The following is a 21,328-nucleotide window of genomic DNA, read 5'->3' on the forward strand; positions in this document are numbered from 1 at the left end:
AGCCCCAAAGAGCATATGTCCCCAGATGGGAACTTAAGAAATTATTCTCAGAATTACTATAATTACTGCTTACATGTCAAGATTTCTAAAAGGTAAAGACTTTGAAATTAAATGTTAAGCGGCTGACTGATAAGATTCAAATTATGTTACCTTGAGAAAGCTGCATCAAGTGAATATGCAAACTGCCAGGGATAACAGGCTCAGGAAGTTCTTGAAGGAAAAACCTAAGAAGACTAATAGCCGAGGGAACATCTGCCTCCTTAACCAAATCCACCTCTTCTCCACTGTCGTATCTCTGCCGAAGCCACTCCACTGTCTCAGCATTTCCATTGACTTGAAAAAGTCCTTGTTGCTCCAGACCTCCTACATTAGTTCAAGGCAAAAATTAAATAAGCTTCAACTTCAACTACCATATGTATTCATTCTCCAATCAACTTAAAATATTCATACTTTGGGAAAGCTGTTTTGGCTCCCCTGATTGGGCTAACCACCTTCAAACTACACATCTAGAAACGTATACTATCTCTGTCCTGAGGGGTATTCTATTTTATCCCACCCCCTTATATCCATTAAAAATATTACTATCACCCCTCCCACTAAAATATGCTCTAAACTGGGCATTTCTGAGTATATGACTTTTAAGTAATAAAGACACACTAAAATGTTAAAAAGAATTTCCATTGTTTTTCCTCACTATATTTTGGACATTGAATACCGAAAAAAAAATCCAAGGTCAAAAATGGATAAGTTGTGTTTATTAAAACAAAGGCTAGCCCTCAAAGTAAGGAAATGTATACCATGTTCCTCAATATAGTCCACTACGTGGCGGACTATGAACGGAACCTCATTGTCTGGATGTCCTCCCTGCTGCAGCTCATCAAGTGGAATTCCAAATATTTTGTTAGCAAGAACGGAGTTGCAGTTATTCAAGGAAGGGGAGGAGCTCTTCCTCATATCTTTTTTGCAGCCAGAAATCAAAGCTGTCTTTTCTGCCAAATAAAAGAAAAAAAAAAAAAAAAGACTATAATGATTAACAGGTGGTAATATGACTAAATACATGAAAGAAAAAGGCTTTTACACCTGAATGTGTTCTCGTCTATTAAATATGTTCCAGTTACCAGGCCCATAGTGTGTTCTACAAATAAAGCTCAATACAATCATCTAAGCATTTTCTCTACCATGTGAAGTTAGTTCTGAATGTTCCCTTTAGTGTTTGTATATTTACCAAACAATGGCAAAACTGATCATTAAACTTCGCAGAGGACGTTAATATCTCAAAGACAAAGTAAGGGGCAAATTTTGCTCCAACAGGACCTTACTGACCAAGCTTATTAATGACATGAGTAAAAAGCCAAACCTAATCATTTCTGGACTCTGCTCTATGAAGGTCATCTAACCACTCAATTCATAAGCACCCAAAGAGGAGAGAATCATTTTTTTAAAAATCACAGGCTAATAAGGACAAGATTAACCAGTTCTTATTTCTACATGACAGAGCAGCCATAATATGTTTTTATAAACAAAGGAAATTTTTCAGCTCTAGGCATCAACCTTCAATGAAAATGTTCTTTTATCAATCCTGCTGTTTCATAATTATTCAAAAGAAAAACTTCCATAGCCCGGCTAGTTCAGAAGAAATAAATAATTTGTCTTTGCAGGAATTGTGATCAATAAAGAAGCAGTGGGAGAAAACAATGTTTCCAATTTATGAAGCATCAAAGAACAAGTACAGTAATCTCAAAAAAAATTCATTTTCTAAAATAATCATTTATGGGAATTCCCTGGAGATTCAGTGGTTAGGACTCCACGCTTCCACTGCAGGGGGCACAGATTCGATCCCTGGTCGGGGAACTAAGATCCCACAAGCTGTGCGGCATGGCCAAAAAAAATTTTTTAATAAATAAATTAAAATAAAATAAAATAATCATTTATTATTTTATGTGGGGAAAGGAGTATTTTTAAAGGAAAGGAAAACTTTTTTCAAAAGTTGATAATGAACAAAATGGGCTTTTTTCATCACCTCAGAGAAACAATTCCTTTCATACTACAAGAGAAAGATAACAGAGCAGAAAAAAAAAAAAAAAAGCTCAATATTCTAAAGTTTATACAAATGAGGTCCATATGTATAACAGGTGTACCCACTGGATCAAGAGACATCGTGACTGGAAAACAAATCCATCTAACTTACAGAAACAGTAGAAATTAACTTAGGGGCAGCAAAATTCCATAAATTTAAATAGTTTTAGACAAGCAAAATCCATTCTTTAACACATCTGATGCCAGCTAATAACTACAAAGCCTTAAGTTAATAATCCAATAGCAGCAATAGTAGATAAACTCCAAAATCTCTGTGGATATATAAGTATGGGATAGTTACCATTGTGGAAACTTACCTTTGAGTACTTAAACACCTAAGTTTAAAAAATGGTTTCTGCACCAGCTACCCTCACTGAGCAAGCATTCTTTTGTCATTTATGGCTGTTTGAGATTATGGCAGAAGATCAGCCTGTAGTTCCTCATTGAAGAAACACAGAACTCGATCAGTACTTCAGCAGTTAATCTAGAAGAAAAAAACAGTTCTTTTAATTTCCCACAACATCTTTAACTGTGAGAAGAGACTAGAATAAGCAGTGAAGTCCATTTAGGAAGGTCCCTATAATGAAAAGCATTCTTCTGCCTAAAAGATCTGTCTGTGACCTAGTTAGAGGCAAAACCTTGCACCAGCTTTCAAATTATGATGGCTAACCTGGGTATGAATCTTTCTGCTAAAGATAAACAAATAAAGGAACTGCACAGGAAAATCTCTGACAGTACACATCTTCAGGGACTACACCATTCTAATAATCCATTTTTCCTCAATGGACCCTTCATTTGTACACACACACACCCCACCCAGTTCTATTCCATCCTCGTATACTCAGAACTCAACATGGAAGCATTTTTAGGTCAAAGAGTGGAAGACATGAGTTTAAGCTTGGAACTACACTTACATACTTCACTCTTTTCTTTGTATACAACAAATATTTTGTTAACAAGAACATAGTTTTCTGAGCTCTCTAATTTGGAGAGGCAATAGCACATGATGGAAAAGAACTAGAAAGGCACATATTCAAGTATCACCTCCATCATTCTGTAGATGTGATCCTGAACAGCTTCCATGTCTCTAAGCATATGTTTCCTTACATAAAATAACACCTAAACACATGTTACATTTCACTGAGAAAATACATGCATGCATTAGAAAGCGAATCAGTTTCCTTCTGTTCTTTTTTTTTTTTTTTTTGCTGTACGCGGGCCTCTCACTGCTGTGGCCTCTCCCGTCGCGGAGCACAGGCTCCGGACACACAGGCCCCGCGGCCATGGCTCGCGGGCCCAGCCGCTCCGCGGCATGTGGGATCCTCCGGGATCGGGGCACGAACCCGCGTCCCCTGCATCGGCAGGCGGACTCTCAACCACTGCGCCACCAGGGAGGCCCTCCTTCTGTTCTTTACATAATGTTAAAAGACCAGCAAAACAGGCCGGGGAGAGACAGGAGAGAGGCGAAAACCTGTTTGGCGGTATGTTTAGTATTTGGTCTCATCTTCTGTAAATTCTAATAATCTATTTAAAATCTAACAAGCTCCGTAAACTGCAAGATTCTGCTCAAGAGGCTTCAGGTAAGCAGAAGAGTATTATCATTCAGTGTGGTTTTCAAAAATGTCTTAATAGTTACATATACCTCTAGGAGGAACATTAAAAACCGAGGGGAAGGAAAACCACATTCCCACAACAAATCTTTAGTAGATGATTACTTCCAAAACATCCTGAAATGCCTGCTAAAACATGTAGTCTATTCATGTGAAAAACAACTTCAAGGTTTATATAAGATCCTTTAAGGAGGTTAACTTCAGGGATAAGACGTTTAATGAACTTACGTTAAAAGTCAGGTTGATTACCTCATGACATAAAGGAAAGGGGATCTGCTTGATGTACAATAAATGAAGACTCATTAGAAGACTTTGTCAAAGGCAAGTTCTAGGGACTTCCCTGGTGGCCCAGTAGCTAAGACTCCGCGCTCTCAATGCAGGGGGCCTGGGTTCGATCCTTGGTCAGGGAACTAGATCCCACATGCCACAACTAAAGATCCCACATGCCTTCAATGACGATCCCATGTGCTGCAACTAAGACACCACACAGCCAAATAAATAAATATATTTTTTTAAATGGCAAGTTCTATATCACGAAAATGGCTATTCAGGTTTAGTGTACTTGTTAGTGAAACCAGAACCAGTTATCTCATCCTGTGTTTTCTACTACTCCCAACCTCTAAGCAAACAATCTGAAAAGTACATCTTTCCTAAGGCAATGCTGGGTAGGAATCCATGAGTTTGTCAGTACAAATTCATCCTTACTACTGGAAAAACAAAGGGCATCATCATGATGATGAAAACAGCAGCAGTGAACATTAAATGAGCAATTACTGATACGATGTGCCAGGCATTTCTATGCACTTTACATGTATTGATACGGTATTATGACTTATTTTAATGAGACGTTGCATAGAGGCTCAACAATTTAACCACAATCCACCCAGCTAATAAGGGTCAGAGGCAGAATCTGAATCAAGGGAGTGTAACTCCTAAAGTCCTTGCTCTTTATTACTATACTATACTATCACTCCATGTAAATTCTGACGATTTAAAGTACCATAGACTCTCACATTTAATCACTCAAACTGACCACAGAGTCTTACATATATTTTAGGAGGCCATTCATTCATAGCTTGCTAAAAGGTACTTTTGTTTTGTTTTGTTTGTTTTGTTGTTGTTTTGCTAAAAGGCACTTTTAAAGCATGCCTATGTTCCGAGCCCTAGCAGCCAACGACTATTCACTTCAGACCTCTATCCAGAGAACATTGCTGAAAGCATTCAGACTACAGTGGCCCAAAATAACATTCCTGCAAAATGCAAAGTTGTTTCTGACATGATTTAGTACTGCTTCCTGTCCCTTTTCAGAGCTTAAATCATGTAAATACTTCCTTTATATGTGTACTAGGTTGAAGTGTCTCCCCAAAACTCATGTCCACCTGGAACATCAAAATGTGACCTTATTTGAAAATAGGATCTTTGCAAATGTAATTAGTTAAGGATATCAAGATGAAATCACCTTGATTTAGGGGAGTCCTTAATCCAATCACTAGTGTGCTTATAAGAAGGAGACAGGACACACAGAGACACACAGAGGGGAAGAAGGCCATGTGAAGACAAAGGCGGAAATTGAGTTATGCTGTCAAAAGACAAGAAATGCCAGGAGCCACCAAAAGATGAAAGAGTCAAGGAAGAATTCTCCCTTCAGAGGGAGCATGACTCTGCCCACACCTTGATTTTAGACTCCTGGCCCCCTGATCTGTGAGAGAAATTTTTCTACTATTCTAGAGTCACCCCATTTTTAGTAATTTATCATGGAAGCCCTAGAAAACTAATGCAACATCTAAACTACAATATCCCGTCTTTGAAGAAAAGAAAAATGGAAAAGAAAATAGCAGCAGGTCAGGTACCACAGAAAAATATGCCAAAGAGATCTGATGAAATGTCTGAACAGATACAGTCAATAAAATGCAAACAAAGCAGTTAATTAAAGGCTTGACACAAGAGAATACAATGTGCAGACTTTCAAAATAACCAAGGATTTCTGAAAGCATAATTTTATTATAAATCAAAACAGCAAAATCATTTTAAATACAAGTGACAGTTGCCTAGCATGGTGGTACTGACAACAAATAAGAAACCATTTTGAATTTTATATCACATACTTTACCATGAGACAAGAGTGATAAAAAATAATGCAATTAAATACCAATTATCAATAAGCTGGCTAATGGGTACATTCAGGAAAGTGTACCTTCATATACTAGCTATCAACCTGAGCTCTGCGAAGGCTCAAAATACTTCTACACTCCATTCATATACACATGGTTACATATAAATATATATCAGGGGTCCCCAACCCTGGTTAGGAACCGGGCCACACAGCAGGAGGTGAATGGCAGTCGAGCAAGCGAAGCTTCATCTGCCACTCCCCACTGCTCCCTATTGCTCATGTTACCTCCTGAACCATACCCCCCATCGCTAACATTACCGCCTGAACCATCCCCACCCCCGCACCGTGGAAAAACTGTCTTCCACGAAACCGGTCCCTGGTGCCAAAAAGGTTGGGGACCGCTGATATATATGACAGCAACAAACACATCTTTCTAAACAGCAAAGAATCTTTAAGTCTTAAGTATCAGGACTTCCTGGTGGTGCAGTGGTTAAGAATCTGCCTGCCAATGCAGGGGACACAGGTTCGAGCCCTAATTCCAGAAGATCCAACGTGCCGCGGAGCAACCAAGCCCGTGCGCCACAACTACTGAGCCTGCACTCTAGAGCCTGTGAGGCACAACTACTGAGCCCACGCGCCACAACTACTGAAGCCCTTGCACTCTAGGGCCTGTGCTCCACAACAAGAGAAACCACAGCAATGAGAAGCCCACGCACCGCAACGAAGAGTAGCCCCCACTCACTGCAACTAGAGAAAGCCCACATGCATCAACGAAGACCCAACACAGACAAAAACAAATAAATTATAAAATGTGTTTAAAAAGAAAAGTCTTAAGTATCTAATAAAATTAGTAGTGACAGTTTTTTTTTAAAGGATATAACACCAACATCAATACCACGGATAACAGCAGATAGCATTAACTGAGCTATTACTGAGCCAGGAACTACCTTAAGGGCTTTAAATATATTAATTCATTTAATCCTTACAACAATCCTATGGAAGTACATACTATCATTATATTCATTTCACTGATGAGAAAATTAAAAAGCACTGAGAACTTTTGGGGGTGATGGAAGTGTTCTATGTCATGACTGTGGTAATGGTGGTTACATGCTTAATACACTTGTCAAAACTTATTAAACTAAACATTTTAAATTGGTGAATGTGATTGTATATAAATTACACTTCAATAAAGCAGAAAAAATTAAAAAGAGAAAACTCACATGAATAAAGGCATAGCATCATTTTAATAGATTAACTATTGAATATTAAACTATTTTTATTATAAAATATATTTTAAAATATGCTTTTCAATCCACAAAAGGAAAATAAAATATTTCTTTTTTAAAAAAATGCATTTGTTGTGGGTTTTTAAACTAAGTATTTATTTATTTATAGTTGCAGTACGCGGGATTTATTTGCCGCACACGGGATCCTTTAGTTGCAGCATGCAGGATCTTTAGTTGTGGCACGTGAGACCTAGTTCCCTGACCCGGGATCAAACCCGGGCCCCCTGAATTGGGAGGCGGAGTCTTAGCCACCTGACCACCAGCGAAGTCCCCGAATATATAATATTTTTTTAACCACATTTCAAGAACCAATCCTGTTTGGCCCTTCTATGCTATCTAGCACATCCAGAAATTACTACAATTTCTATACAGCATAACTAAAAAAAAAAAAGAATAAAACGCTGAAGACTTTATAAATTTTAACACTAGCTGAAAGTCTTTTCAGAGCAAATAATTTTACAAAACAGTATAATGGTAATAAGAGTAGATCTGCACTATACTAATAAACTTTCATCATTTTACAAATAAAACAACCTGTTGTAAGAGGGGTACCTGCAAAAATAAATTATCACTTTCATGTAAAATTGTTCTACCTTCAAACTGAATAGAAAGGAAAAAGAAAAGTCACTTTTGCCCAAAATGCTTTTGACAAAATAGGGATACAATTCACACAGAAAAGTTTAAAAGAGCTACCTCAATCATCTTCAATAATCGCTAAAACAGGACTTCCCTGGTAGTCCAGTGGCTAAGACTCCACACTCCCAACACTGGGGGCCTGGGTTTGATCCCCCGTCAGGGAACTAGATCCCACATGCTGCAACTAAGAGTTCACATGCTGCAACTAAGACCCAGCGCAGCCAAATAAATACTTTTTTAAAAATTGCTAAAACAAAACAAAACAAAACCCAAAAAAGCGCTATCACTAGTATAAAAAGAGGGAAAAGACAAGAGGGAGCTGAGTCTCAATAAAGATGGTAAACTTTGGGAAAAGAGATAATGTACCCCTGCTCCATACATTCATCTTTTCATTAGTAAGCTCTAAGCAATTTATCAAACAAAGGAAAGGCACTTCTTTCATTCTGACTGAACAAGGATGGTACTACAAAATTTGCCAGTATGCTAAGTCTGTGGTTCCCTCCTGGCCTGAGAAACTGACAAGGCATCAATCTGTCTGAATCCTTAACAGTACCAAGCAAACAGAAAAGTTAAACAAACATCTCAACAGCATATAAACTTATCTGTCAAATGTCCATAGATGCTACTATGATCAGGAAAATACCAAGTCATTTAAATCTACTATTAAATTCATTGAAAAAGAATAGATACATGTATATGTATAAGTGAATCACTTTGCTGTACACCTGAAACTAACACAACAGTGTTAATCAACTATACTCCAACATAAAATTAAAAGTTAAAAAATAAATAAATTTGTATTGACTTTGCCCTTAAGTAATTTATCAAAGTATGTATAACTAAAAGAGAATTCAGGATTAGAAAGTTTGCTTGCTTGCTTATTTATTTATATATGTATGTATGTATGTATGTATGTATGGCTGTGTTGGTATGTATGTATATATGTATCTGTGTATGTATTTATGGCTGCGTTTGGTCTTCATTGCTGCGCACGGGCCCTCCCTAGTTGCGGCGAGCAGGGGCCACTCTTCGCTGCAGTGCGTGGGCTTCTCCTTGCGGTGGTTTCCCTTGTTGTGGAGCACAGGCTCTAGGGCACGAGGGCTTCAGTAGTTGTGGCATGCGGGCTCAGCAGTTGTGGCTCGCAGGCTCTAGAGTGCAGGCTCAGTAGTTGTGGCGCACGGGCTTAGTTGCTCCGCGGCATGTGGGATCCTCCCGGACCAGGGCTCGAACCTGTATCCCCTTCACTGGCAGGTGGATTCTTAACCACTGCGCCACCAGGGAGGTCCCAGGACTAGAAAGTTTTTAAAGAGAGCTCTAATACTCAAAAGTTGAGGAATTTCTTTGCCTTAAAAAACAAAAAAAGATTATAAAGTATTTATCGCAACAATTATGACCCCTGTGCCTGAGGATTTGTTCATCTGTGCGCACTTTAACCTACTTCTTGAGGGAACAATCCTCCTCCATGGTGATTCCACAAAACTACAATGAGCAATGAATCAAGTATATTTTGTATAACTACACTCCCCAAATCATGGTACTAGATACAGCACATATATTTTGCAGATTGCAACTCACTAAACACAGCATTTCACCTTGAGATAGCTCACTTATCCCTCTTTTATGCAAAATATTCAGGCAAGGGTTTCATGGCCACAGTCAATTATTTTATAAACCCCCATGATTTCAAGCTTTCAAAGCAAAACAAAAGTAATAAAGCCAAAGGGAGATAAAATCCCCTGTAACTAAGTCCCTTCATCTATTCTCCTCACTGATATCCTCGTCAAATCTAACCTGAATTCCCCTGCACAAAATTCCTCAACTGTTTTCCAATGCCTAGAGCCCTGGGCTCTAAATTTTTTGAACAGGAAAAAGATTATGCGCATACCTCTCATATATGTATGTGTATTTCTAAAGTAGAATAGTGAATACATATCCTAGTATATTATGCACATAATAAACATACAGAAAAATAACATTTTAACAATTCCCTGGCAGTCCAGTGATTAGGGCTCCACTGCAAGGGGCACGGGTTGGATCCCTGGTTGGAGAACTAAGATTCCCACATGCCTCATGGAGTGGCAAAAGAAAAAAAAATTCAACATTAAAAATAAATAGAAACAGGGCTTCCCTGGTGGCACAACAGTTAAGAATCTGCCTGCTAATGCAAGGGACACAGGTTCGAGCCCTGGTCTGGGAAGATCCCACATGCCGCAGAGCAACTAAGCCCGTGCACCACAACTACTGAGCCTGTACTCTAGAGCCCGTGCGCCACAACTACTGAAGCCCGCACGCCTAGAGCCTGTGCTCCGCAACAAGAGAAGCCACTGCAATGAGAAGCCCACACACCGCAACGAAGAGTAGCCCCCACTCGCCAGAATTAGAGAACGCCCGCGTGCAGCAACAATGACCCAACTCAGCCAAAAATAAATAAATAAATAAATTTATCTATTTTATAAATAAATAAATAAATTTATTTTATAAATAAATAAATAAATAAATTTATTTTAAATCTAAATAAATAAAATAAAAAATAAGTAGAAACATAAATTTTACTCCTCCACCTACACACACATTTTAATAGGTCATCTTGCCCATTCAAAGTGCCAGCACCTCACTTTTGAGACCAGTGACCTACAGCACGGTTTCCTAACTTCATCTGGGGATGGGGAAAGTTTTGTTCAATATACAGATATTCAATATACAGCCACAACCCCAATCTAGCATCCATGAGAGCCTGGCCTGGGCTCTCTGTATGTTTAATAAGCTCTTTGGGTGATTATAATACATACAAAGTTTTAAGAACCTCTGACGTACACGGTAAACTGCAAACTCTATTACGTGGTGTACAAGTACTTTACCTACCAATAAAATCTTCTTCCCTGCCACTCCTACACCTCACTCTACTCTCCAACAATACTTAACTACTTGAAATTCACAATCCACATCTCCCAAGCTGTGCACATTGTTTTCTGTCTTGGAGCCCTAACTCAACACCACAACCAATTCCATCTTGATCACCAAACTTCCATCCACCATCAAGTCTCAACTCCAGCTTCCTCTGTCAAACCTTCCCTGACTTCCTGAAGCAGACAGTTCTCCTTCCTTTTGCTCCTAAGGTATGTCTTACCTTTTTAGCAAACACCCCATAGAATCTAAAAATATGTCTGTCTCTTTTTCAAAAGAGAGGATCCTTGTAGGTAGAAACCCTGTCATTTCATCTTTGTATCACCTCTGTATCATCTTTGTATTACCTCATACAATCCCTAACACATAATTTAATGTTTAAAATATATGTTGAGGGACTTCCCTGGTGGCACAGTGGTTAAGACACTGTGCTCCCAATGCAGGGGGCCTGGGTTAGATTCCACATGCATGCCGCAACTAAGGAGCCCAGCTGTCGCAACTAAGACCCGAAGCAACAAAATAAATAAATAAATAAATAAAATATATGTTGATTAAAGACATAAATAAGCAAATAATACTGACTATTCAAATTTAAGAAGATTAACAAGAGGAGAACACCTCCTTAAGTGATTACAAACTAAATAAATACACTTTTATATAAACATGGTACATATATACACTACCAAATGTAAAATAGCTAGCTAATGGGAAGCAGCCGCATAGCACAGGGAGATCAGCTCCGTGCTTTGTGACCACCTAGAGGGGTGGGATAGAGAGAGTGGGAGAGAGATGCAAGAGGGAGGGGATATGGGGATATATGTATATGTATAGCGGATTCACTTTGTTATACAGCAGAAACTAACACACATTGTAAAACAATTATACTCCAATAAAGATGTTTAAAAAAAACAAAAAACATCAAAAGTGGCTGCCATATCTACTCCCAGCAATAACCAAAGATAATCAAATCAAGAAAGGAAAGCACTTTACAACAACTTTATTTATTTATTTATTTTGGCTGCATTGGGTCTTCGTTGCTGCACACATGCTTTCTCTGGTTGCTTCAAGCTGGGGCTACTCTTCATTGCGGTGCGCGGGCTTCTCATTGCAGTGGCTTCTCTTGTTGCGGAGCACAGTCTCTAGGCGCACGGGCTTCAGTAGTTGCAGCACGTGGGCTCAGTAGTTGTGGCTCACGGGCTCTAGAGTGCAGGCTCAGTAGTTGTGGCGCACAAGCTTAGTTGCTCTGAGGCATGCGGGATCTTCCCAGACCAGGGCTTGAACCCATGTCCCCTGCATTAGCAGGTGGCGATTCTTAACCACTGCGCCACCAGGGAAGCCCCTATAACAACTTTAAATGGAGTATAATCTATAAAAATATTGAAACACTATGTTGTACATCTGGAATGTATGATAATAATATTGTAAATAATATTTAAAACAAATCATATTGTAAATCAACTATAATTTTTAAAAAATTATGGAAAGGAACTATGATTTATGGAATACCTATAAGCACTTCACAAGTTATTTCTCATACCTAGAAGAAGGCTATGAGGCAGGCACTATTCCCATTTTACATGTACTGTGAGCCTCAAGTCACTGAGCTAAACTTCAAAATTTGTAAATGGTGATGGTAGAATGTGCTGCTGGATATAACTGCAAATCTTTCTAATGACAGTAATTTAAGTCTTAAGAAACCAGAACAATAAAATGAGCAGTATTACAAAGGCAAAAAGACTTCCTCTCACATTTACTTGTAAATCAGCCACAATTCTGATTCAAAAAGCCAAGGAGGGCTTCCCAGGTGGCTCAATGGTTGAGAGTCCACCTGCCAATGCAGGGGACAAGGGTTCGTGCCCCGGTCTGGGAAGATCCCACATGCCGCGGAGGGGCTAGGCCCATGAGCCATGGCCACTGAGCCTGCGCGTCCGGAACCTGTGCTCCGCAACGGGAAAGGCCACAACAGTGAGAGGCCCGTGTACCGCAAAAAAAAAAAAAAAAAGCCAAAGAAACCATAAGGTACCTGAAGTTAGTCTCCAAGGTAGACAAACTTCCCCAAAGGATGAAGGATGACCTTTTGAGATATTTATCGGTCAGATGTAGAGTTTTAGAAGGTTCACATATCAGTGCATGAAAAACAGGTAAGAGTGGTAGAGGGATGTTTAATCTTACTCATGAAAGTATGAGAAAAGGTGACACTTTAAATGCTGTCTCCTGATGAAGGGGTAAGCCTGTAATGTGCTGGAGCAAGCTGGCTCCCAACAGGTTCCTTTACCCCACATTCACTCCAAGGTCATTGGTCACTACTTTAGCATGATCTTCTATTAAGTCAAAGTGAGTTATGTGTTAAATTAGCTCTTCCCATTAAGTACCAACACAATGACTGGCCCCCCCCCAAAAAAAAACAGCTCTACAATTTAGAGGGCAACACAAAATACCTGAGAAAGCATATATATGTAAAGAGAGCACATATTCCAGTCAATTATATGCATGCATATAATCTCAATTTTGACAAATGTTGACTCTTCAAGACTCCTCTATTCTGGTAACTTTTCACCTTTCATGTTTCTCCATTGAAAACGTGCTCACCTAGGGCCTACTAATGAGTACAGTCTTAAGAAGACTAGCATATCATTTCTTATTGCTCTTTGATACAAAACTACAATACACTTTTTTTTTTTTTTTTTACCATTGGAGGTAATTCCACAACTTGTTCTAGCCAAATCGGTCCCTTGAAAGAAAAACATTCTCTTTTTGCACTGACTTGTGTAAAAACTGCTCTGGGGGGGGAAAAAAGGAACCTGGGATATGAACAAAAAGCACTGACTATACTTATTTTTTGTATCTGTCTTTTCCACTTGATTATAAACTTTGAGAGCAAAAAATATGATTTCATCTTTATTTCCTGGGTTGTGAACACTACACAACAGCAGAACTCCAGTATCTGAAATGATGCTATCATTTCTGGTATACTTTCCAGTTCACTATCCAACTGAATCCTCACATCCATCCCCTGTGAGATAAGCATGGCAGATTATCACTTTTTCTCAGAAAAGAAACCAAAAAAATCTCAGAGAGCTGAAGAAACTGGTTTAAAGTCACTTAACTAGTGAGTAGGTCACTAAACTAGTGAGTAGAACTCTAAGTCTGCTGCTCTTTAGGCTGATGCTCTTTCAGGCAACAATGACTACAACCAAAACTGAAAATACTGTTTGAAATTTCACTGAAATGTATGAAACGATACTTCGTAAAGGTGATTCATAAAACACTTAAATATTCTGTACTTGCTAATCAAAAATCATTATTCAAACACTAGAATACTCCTTAACAGAAAAAATATATATCTTTTAAATCATTCGTTTCAAAAGTGATTCTATAATGAATCACAATATGGTCTGCTTTTCCTATAAAAATTCTCTCAACTAATCTGATCCTAAATTTGAGCTCCTTCACCTTTCCAAATTTTTAATCCACTACAACTGGTGTCCAAAAAGGACCTCCTCCCACCCTTCCCCCCAAATATTAAGCACCTACTATGTCAATCAACAAGTGTTTTTCAGTTTTATTTTTACTTTTACTTTTCAATTACATGGAACAGCAGCTTGATACATAAAAGCAAAAATACATATTTTAAGAATAAGTAAACAACTCAAGTTTTTCTAGTTTTCTATTCCAGAAAAGGGCAATAGAAACCAGACAGACATCTCTCTGAAAACTGTTTAAAACCAAAAATATAAGAATTATTATACATCATATACAAAAGAAAAAGAAAATATACACTAAAGCTAGGTAAAAACCTGTCTGAAAAGATTTAGGGTATTTCCTTCTCTAGTAGAAACCCAATAAATTCTATTAAATTATCTTGTCAAGCCACTGCATCTTCCTCAACCTAAGACTTCTATACATGTTGGTTCATTTGCCTCAAACACTCTCCCCCTCACTTCCTCCTACTCATCTTCTGCTCTTACTCAAGTCCCATTCTTGGAGGGGCCTTCTCCAACCCATCCAACCTAATGATATCCCCTGTCAATTTTTCTTAGGACATGTTATTCCTTGGCTCCAAAACGTTCATCACTAGTTTTATTATATAGTCCTTTCTGTGTTTGTTTAAAGTTTCTTTCTCCCAACAGAGTATAAGTTCCTTAAAGTCCACTGGTGGGTTTTTTTTTTTAAAGCAGCTTTATTAAGGTATAATTTACATATCATAAAATTCACTCTTTTCAAGTGTATAATTTAATGTCTAGTAAATTTACAGTTATGCAACCATCACCAAGTAACTGCTTGGGTTTTGCTCCTTCATGTATCTCTAACATTTAGAAGGAGAAAAATAAATATCCAGTGAATGAATAAATAAATCTGATAATGAGTTACTCTTAGTGTCATTACCGTTAATATCTCATGTGAGTATGAGTTGGTGCATTAAACCTGCCTTTATTACATTCCATTCCAAAAATCCTTCATTATTTCCATGTCCAATCAAATTGGCTCTTCTATAAGGCCCCAAAGTGAACCTCCTCACAGATTGGCCTTCTGCGCCACTTGGGGAACACTGATTCAGGTCAAGTTCATGTGTACATACTACACTTCCTTTTTCTCCATCCAGTAATCCCCTCCTCTACTCCTAGCCATGTTAACAAAATACTTTATAAACAAAGGAAAATTCAGGAGCATTAATCTTACTCATTGGTGAGGATAGGATCTTCATTTAATGCGTGCCCCTTTGTAATGCTGAGGTTATGGAAATAAGTTCTCGGTATTGACATATACCTAATCGAGAGCTTAATATAGTGTGACTTACTAAATAATTGGAAACCTTTTTCAGATGTAAAATCTCTTTGTTGTTTATCCATGTGTAAAACAGAAATTTTCAATTTCTATTTATTTATTTATTTGTTTATTTTATTTATTTATTTATTTTAATTTTTTTAGCCGCACTGCGTGGCATGTGGGTAGTTCCTGACCAGGGATCGAACCCATACCCTCATACCCTCTGTGGTGGAAGTGCGGAGTCCTAACCACTGAACTGCCAGAGAATTTACCCCAATTTCTATTTTTTAAATTTCAGTATTGCATTCATCTTAAGAACCAATAAGGTTTTCAGATAAAAGATTTAATGCACGTACAAAATAACTTTTTAAAGTAACTTTTTTTTGAAAGTAATTCAACAACAAAGAAACAAAAACCAATTTAAAAAATGAGCAAAGGGCTTAAACAGACATTTCCCCAAAGAAGATACACAAATGAAAGATGTGCAGCATCACTCTTAGGGACATACAAATCAAAACCACAATGAGATACCTGTTCACCCCAATTAGAATGCCTATTATCAAACAAACCAAAAAACAAACCAACAAACAAAGGGAAGTAACAATTGTTGGGGAGATGTAGAGAAACTGGAACCCTTGTGCATTGCTAATGGGAATGTAAAATGGTGCAGCAGACCTGGAAAACAGTTCAGATGTTCCTCGAAAAGTTAAGCACAGAATTACCAGCAATTCCCCTCCTAGGTATGTACCCAAAAGAATCGAAAGCAAGGACTCAAACAGATACCTGTACACCAAAGTTCATAGGAGCATTATTCACAAAAGCCAAAATGTGGAAACATCCAAATGTCCATCAAGAGATGAACGGATAAACTAAATGTTGTATATACACACAATGGAATACATTATTCAATCTTAAAAAGGAAGGAAATTCTGATACACGCTACAATATGAATGAACCCTGAAAATGAACTAAATGAAATATGCCAAACACAAAAGGACAAATGCTATATGATTCCACCTATATGAGGTACCTAGAACAGGCAAATTATAGAAACAGAAAGTAGAATAGAGGTTACCACGTGGACGAGGGAATGGGGAATTGCTGTCTAAGAGTTTCTGTTTGGGATGATGAAAAAGTTCTGGAAATGGACAGTGACAACGGTTGCACAATACTGTGAATGTACTTAATGCCACTGAATTGTACACTTAAAAATGGTTAAAATGGTAAATTTTACGTTATGTATATTTATCACAATTTTTTTCAAAGTATAGCTACAATTTATCCTATTATGTTTCCCAATACTAAAGTCAGGGTACAACAAAGGGGAGCCATGCACAGACTGAGGTTATTCAGAAATGATAATAAAAGTAGCTGTCATTTTATTGATGGGGAAAGACTGACAAGTCACAATATATCCATTTCCGTCATTTTCTCTGTCCTAAAACAATGGCATTCTAATAAAAACACACTTCATACTAATACAAGATATAAAAAAGAGGGAAAATTGCATGCAGGGTGGGGAGGAGATATGTAGCAACTCTGTACTTTCTGATTAATTTTTTTGTGAACCTAAAACTTCTCTAAAAATTGCCTATTAATTTTTAAAATAAATACAAATTTTAAAGATAGAGAAAATAACAGAATTCTATACACTCATATTAATAAATAAAACACTACATATACAGTTAAAAACACATACACAATGTAACATTTACTTCACCTAAGGAAGAATTTTATAACACTGATAAGCCTTTCTACATCTTTCCAAGCATTTAAGATGTGTTCCAGATCCCTAACTGGTAACACAATTAAACTATTTAAAATACTGCCCAAATTTTAGAAGCAGCAGAGATTAAGAAAGTAAGAAGGAGCTCCTGATAGATATACAAATAATAACCAGTTCATTCAGTTCCATTCAGCTAGTACGCACTTACTAAATGCACAGTACCTGAGAGACACCCAGGCCAACAAGTATTGCATGCAAGGTTACAAAAAGGAAAGTTGAAGACACAGCCTCACATTAACCCAGAAAGTCAATAATTCAAAACCATCCTTTAATGTCCACTTTTAAAACTAAGTGCATCTCAGCTATTTAATGTTCATAATCTGCATTACTGTGGTTCCGGTTGCCATTTTTAGATTATCATCAACTTGAAAATAAGGTAAGTGCCCAATCTTAGGTACTTTTTTCATTGATTAGATGGCATAATGGGGAGCCGAACGAAATGCCTTTCTAAAAGTCAGTTTGATTTTTAATTGATTTTTTAATTGAAGTTTACCAATTTCCCACTGGGCAAGTGTGCCAACTGATTCAATTTCCTAATACCTTATCTCGGAAACCAGGCGCCTCATCTGAAACAGCGCTGTACCCTCTCTAGCCTGGCCTATGCAGAATGCATTCTAGACAAGTCCCCAGTGCACCAACAGCCCAATTTTGGCTATATTCTCTGAACGATCTAAGGAAGTCAGCAACCACTCATCTCACGTGATCTTAAAAAGGGGCGCAGTTGAGCCCAGATTAAACCACACTTTTTTTTTTTTCTGCATCAACTTCACTGCCCAGCTTTAAGGAAAAGGGCAGGGAGGCGGCGCAGGTCCGGTGTGCAGGGGAGGCTAGCAAACAAGGGTAGGGAGCTGTGCCTTCTACTTTGGGGGAGCTAGGTGAGAAGGCACACCCGCTTACGCGCACTGCAGCGGCTGAAAAATCGAAGACTGCCACACCCCCTGGCTGCCAGGGGCACATCTTCACCTTCTCTTGCTCTAGGAGAAAGGGGGCCCTCTCTATGGAATGCCGCACCTGCAACGGCACTGCCCGGGATACCCCGCACCCCGAGGTGCAAAGCCCTTGAAGCCGGCGCGGGTGGGACACGGAGCTGGGGGTAGGCAGAAGGGGGAGGGCCGCGGCTAAAGGGACCAGCGCATGCGCAGTACCCGCCCGTTCACCTACCGTTGGAACCTCGACGCCCAGTTCCCCGGCCGCGGCCGCTTCTCCAGAACCCGCGGCAACTGAAAGAGGGCGAGAACTGAGGCCCCAAGTGGCTCCGCGGCCAGCGAGCTTCTTCTTGTGGCCGCCACTGGCGGGAGGCTGAAACGACGACTGTGGCGCAGGGCCAGCCCGTTAGGCGACCCCCGGATGCCCCCGGCGGTGGCGGCGGCAGAGACGCGGAGGATGGGGCGGGAGCGGAGATGGAGGCTGTAGCTGAGGCGCAGAGCCTCCTTAACGGCGAGCGAGAGGAGAGCGGAGGGCGGAGGGCGGAGGGCGGAGGGCTGGCAGGGGCTGGGCCGGACGTGACGTACATGGGAGGGGCGGGGCGGGGCGAGCGCTCAGCTAGGGCGGGCCTCCCCCAAATCCCCGCGGCTGTAGCCCAGGAGTCCGTGGGCTTTAGAGCCGACGGGCTCCTCCCACCCTAAATTTGGTCCCTTGAGTTGGGATGTGAGAAGCAGGGCGCGGGCCTGAGGGAGGTGTCTCGGGGTCCTCAGTCTGGGGAGGTTGGAAAGAAGATAGAGGAAAGTGGGGAGAGGACATAGGTGTCATGAAGGTCAAATCCGGCAGCCCGAGGTCACTCCTGGTCTCTGCGGAGGGAGCATGCCCACCTGCAGGAAGCCAGAAAAACCCGGGTGCCGTTATCTAGGTGAGGAGCGCCGAGACCTTAACAGAAACCTCCGGGCAGACTGAAGCGGTGAGTCACGTTCCCATTCTCAGCGACGGAGGTTAGATGGGGGACACTGTCCGCCCCCACCCTTCCTCTTCACCTAAGGACAAGACCTAGACTCCAGAGAGAACATAGATGCCTCTGGTGCCGAAAGCATCTGGGAAAATGAAAGTCAACAGGCTACATGCTTACAGAGAGCTTCCTATACAAAACCAGAATTTCAGAGGCAGAGCTGAAAGGCAGAAAGAATGAGGAGCTCTCTGAGCCTGGGGTTGTCTGTACTTGCTTGCATAGCCACCCAGACCGACCGTGCAGCTCCCACGCGTTCACAAAGGTATGAATATTCATACAATCTCGTTTTTTGCTTTAGTTTGTTAAGGGCTTTGAGATCTTCCATTGAATAAAACGCAGTGTTCTGCTTTTAGACTCCTTGATGGAGGGTAGATAGATCCACACCTGCACAAAGAACTCTGGGTGTCTGTAAAAATATAAACTACCACAGTTCAGTTGTCCCCTACCAGCTTGAGCTGGAAGTCAGAAACCCGGAGAATGTAAGACAAGAACCCTCATAGAACTTGGGACAAAATTTACCCACCCCCCCCCAAAAAAAAGAAAGAAAGAAAAGAAAAGAAAATGTCACCTTATGAGATGATCTGTAAATGTGTTACAGAGGTCAGGGTGGCTCCCAAATTTCATCAGAGAGTAAAATAAATCATCTGTAACCTAAGTATCACATGCCCAGTTGGTACTGTCATAAGAGAGGTGTGGGGTCCATTAAGAGTCTAGAACCAGCAGAATCTGAATAAGAATGTACTGTGGGCTCGCATTCTGTCTAGGAGAGGGGCTACTGATTCTAATGACAATACCCATTCATTATCAGAACAGTTTAAAAAAACTTAGTTCAGATTCAGTCCCTCACTCAACAAATACTTATTGAATGCTTACCATGTTCTAGTCTCTTAGGACATATCAGCAAATAAGATCCCTGTCAGTGAGTTTATATCCTAGTAAACTTAAATTCTAGATATCATTTAAGAACATATAAAGACCCATGCTCTGATTCCACACTTATCAGGTAGTCTTCCCATCGCTCAAGGACTCTCAATTAAATCAACACACGCAGTAAGAAGCAATTGTCCAAAGCACATGACTGGTACTAGTTATACTAGCAATACAGTTTTTCTCAGTAAATTCACATCATGGTTCATAAATCAGCTTCTGTTCATTGGGTTGAATTATAAAGTTGTTTTACCCAAATTAAATTCTCAGAGCCTGATTAAGCCTGAATAAAGTGAAATGTAAGTGTCTGAATCTGCCAAACTGAGGACCAGACTCTGGTTTCAAAGCAGCCCAATCAAGACGCAACCTATGCATTTAGCCTTGCACCTCTCTTTACACGTCTTAAATGGAAGCTTTACCTGTGATTCCATGCTTGAAGAACGGGAGCAACATGTCGCTTCTAAAGCTTAATCATAAGCGAGTAAAAATATCACAAGAGGAAATCATTAGAGTAAAAACCCTTCTGAACCTGCCCTGCCTATGCAACACAGGCTCTTGCTGACATAACTGACAGTAATAGTTACATTACTCTGAGTATGAAACCCAAGACTGTAAGCAGACAGAGACTCCCTTGCATTTATGTGCCCTACTCCCAAAGTATGGGCTCTCAACAAATGAATTGATTCAAATACCATTTTCCCCTGTAAAACTCAACAACATATCCTTGGAAGATATCTTTTCCAGATCCTGCTTTATAATATGTAACCAGTATGTTCAACATACAGGATTCAGGGGTATAATTTTAAAAAACAAAAAACCTTTATTTTTTAATTTCCTCATCCCTTTAAACCTGTGCAGTGGAGCCAATGTGTCATATACCTGACTCAGATAGATTTCATGAATTCTGTGGTCCCTATTAGGAATAGAAAGTCCTATGGTTATTGAGTCAGAAAGAGTGAAACTTCCCTCTTCACCAGCTTGGGACAGCTGGCTAACTGCTTGCCCTGGAGAGGCATCATGCCTGGTCTTTCTTGTTCTCTCCCAGCTTACCAACCAGAGCCAAAGGGGTGGAGAGAGAGCAAAAGAAAGGGGAGCAGGAAAATTTGTAACTTTTACTTCCATGTGATGGTTTCACACTCGGCCTGGTAGATGTTTAAAGCTGCCTTTTTTTCTGATGGATGCTTTTAAGGTTTTCAGAAACCACCACCATCCCCATTCTTTGGTGGTTTCTCACCCATAGTAACCTTGGTTGGTCTGAGCAAAAACATTTTATTCTGGCAG

General features: G+C 39.7%; 1 protein-coding gene across 6 annotated transcripts in view; it reads right to left on the reverse strand.

Moving 5' to 3' along the window:
• FAM13B (family with sequence similarity 13 member B) overlaps window positions 1-18,633 on the reverse strand; it is an 84,139-nt gene extending 65,506 nt beyond the window's left edge. For all 6 annotated transcript variants that reach the window (XM_060093406.1, XM_060093404.1, XM_060093402.1 and 3 more), the window contains exons 1-4: window positions 18,343-18,633; window positions 2,394-2,560; window positions 798-989; window positions 151-363 (exon numbers count right to left, since the gene is read on the reverse strand). In XM_060093406.1, the coding sequence (XP_059949389.1) occupies window positions 151-363; window positions 798-954 (370 nt within the window). In that variant the 5' untranslated portion in view covers window positions 955-989; window positions 2,394-2,560; window positions 18,343-18,633. The remainder of the gene's footprint in view (window positions 1-150; window positions 364-797; window positions 990-2,393; window positions 2,561-18,342) is intronic.
• Window positions 18,634-21,328: the final 2,695 nt, after the last annotated feature.

Source organism: Mesoplodon densirostris, chromosome 3 (assembly GCF_025265405.1).
Source record: "Mesoplodon densirostris isolate mMesDen1 chromosome 3, mMesDen1 primary haplotype, whole genome shotgun sequence".
Lineage (NCBI taxonomy): Eukaryota > Metazoa > Chordata > Mammalia > Artiodactyla > Ziphiidae > Mesoplodon > Mesoplodon densirostris.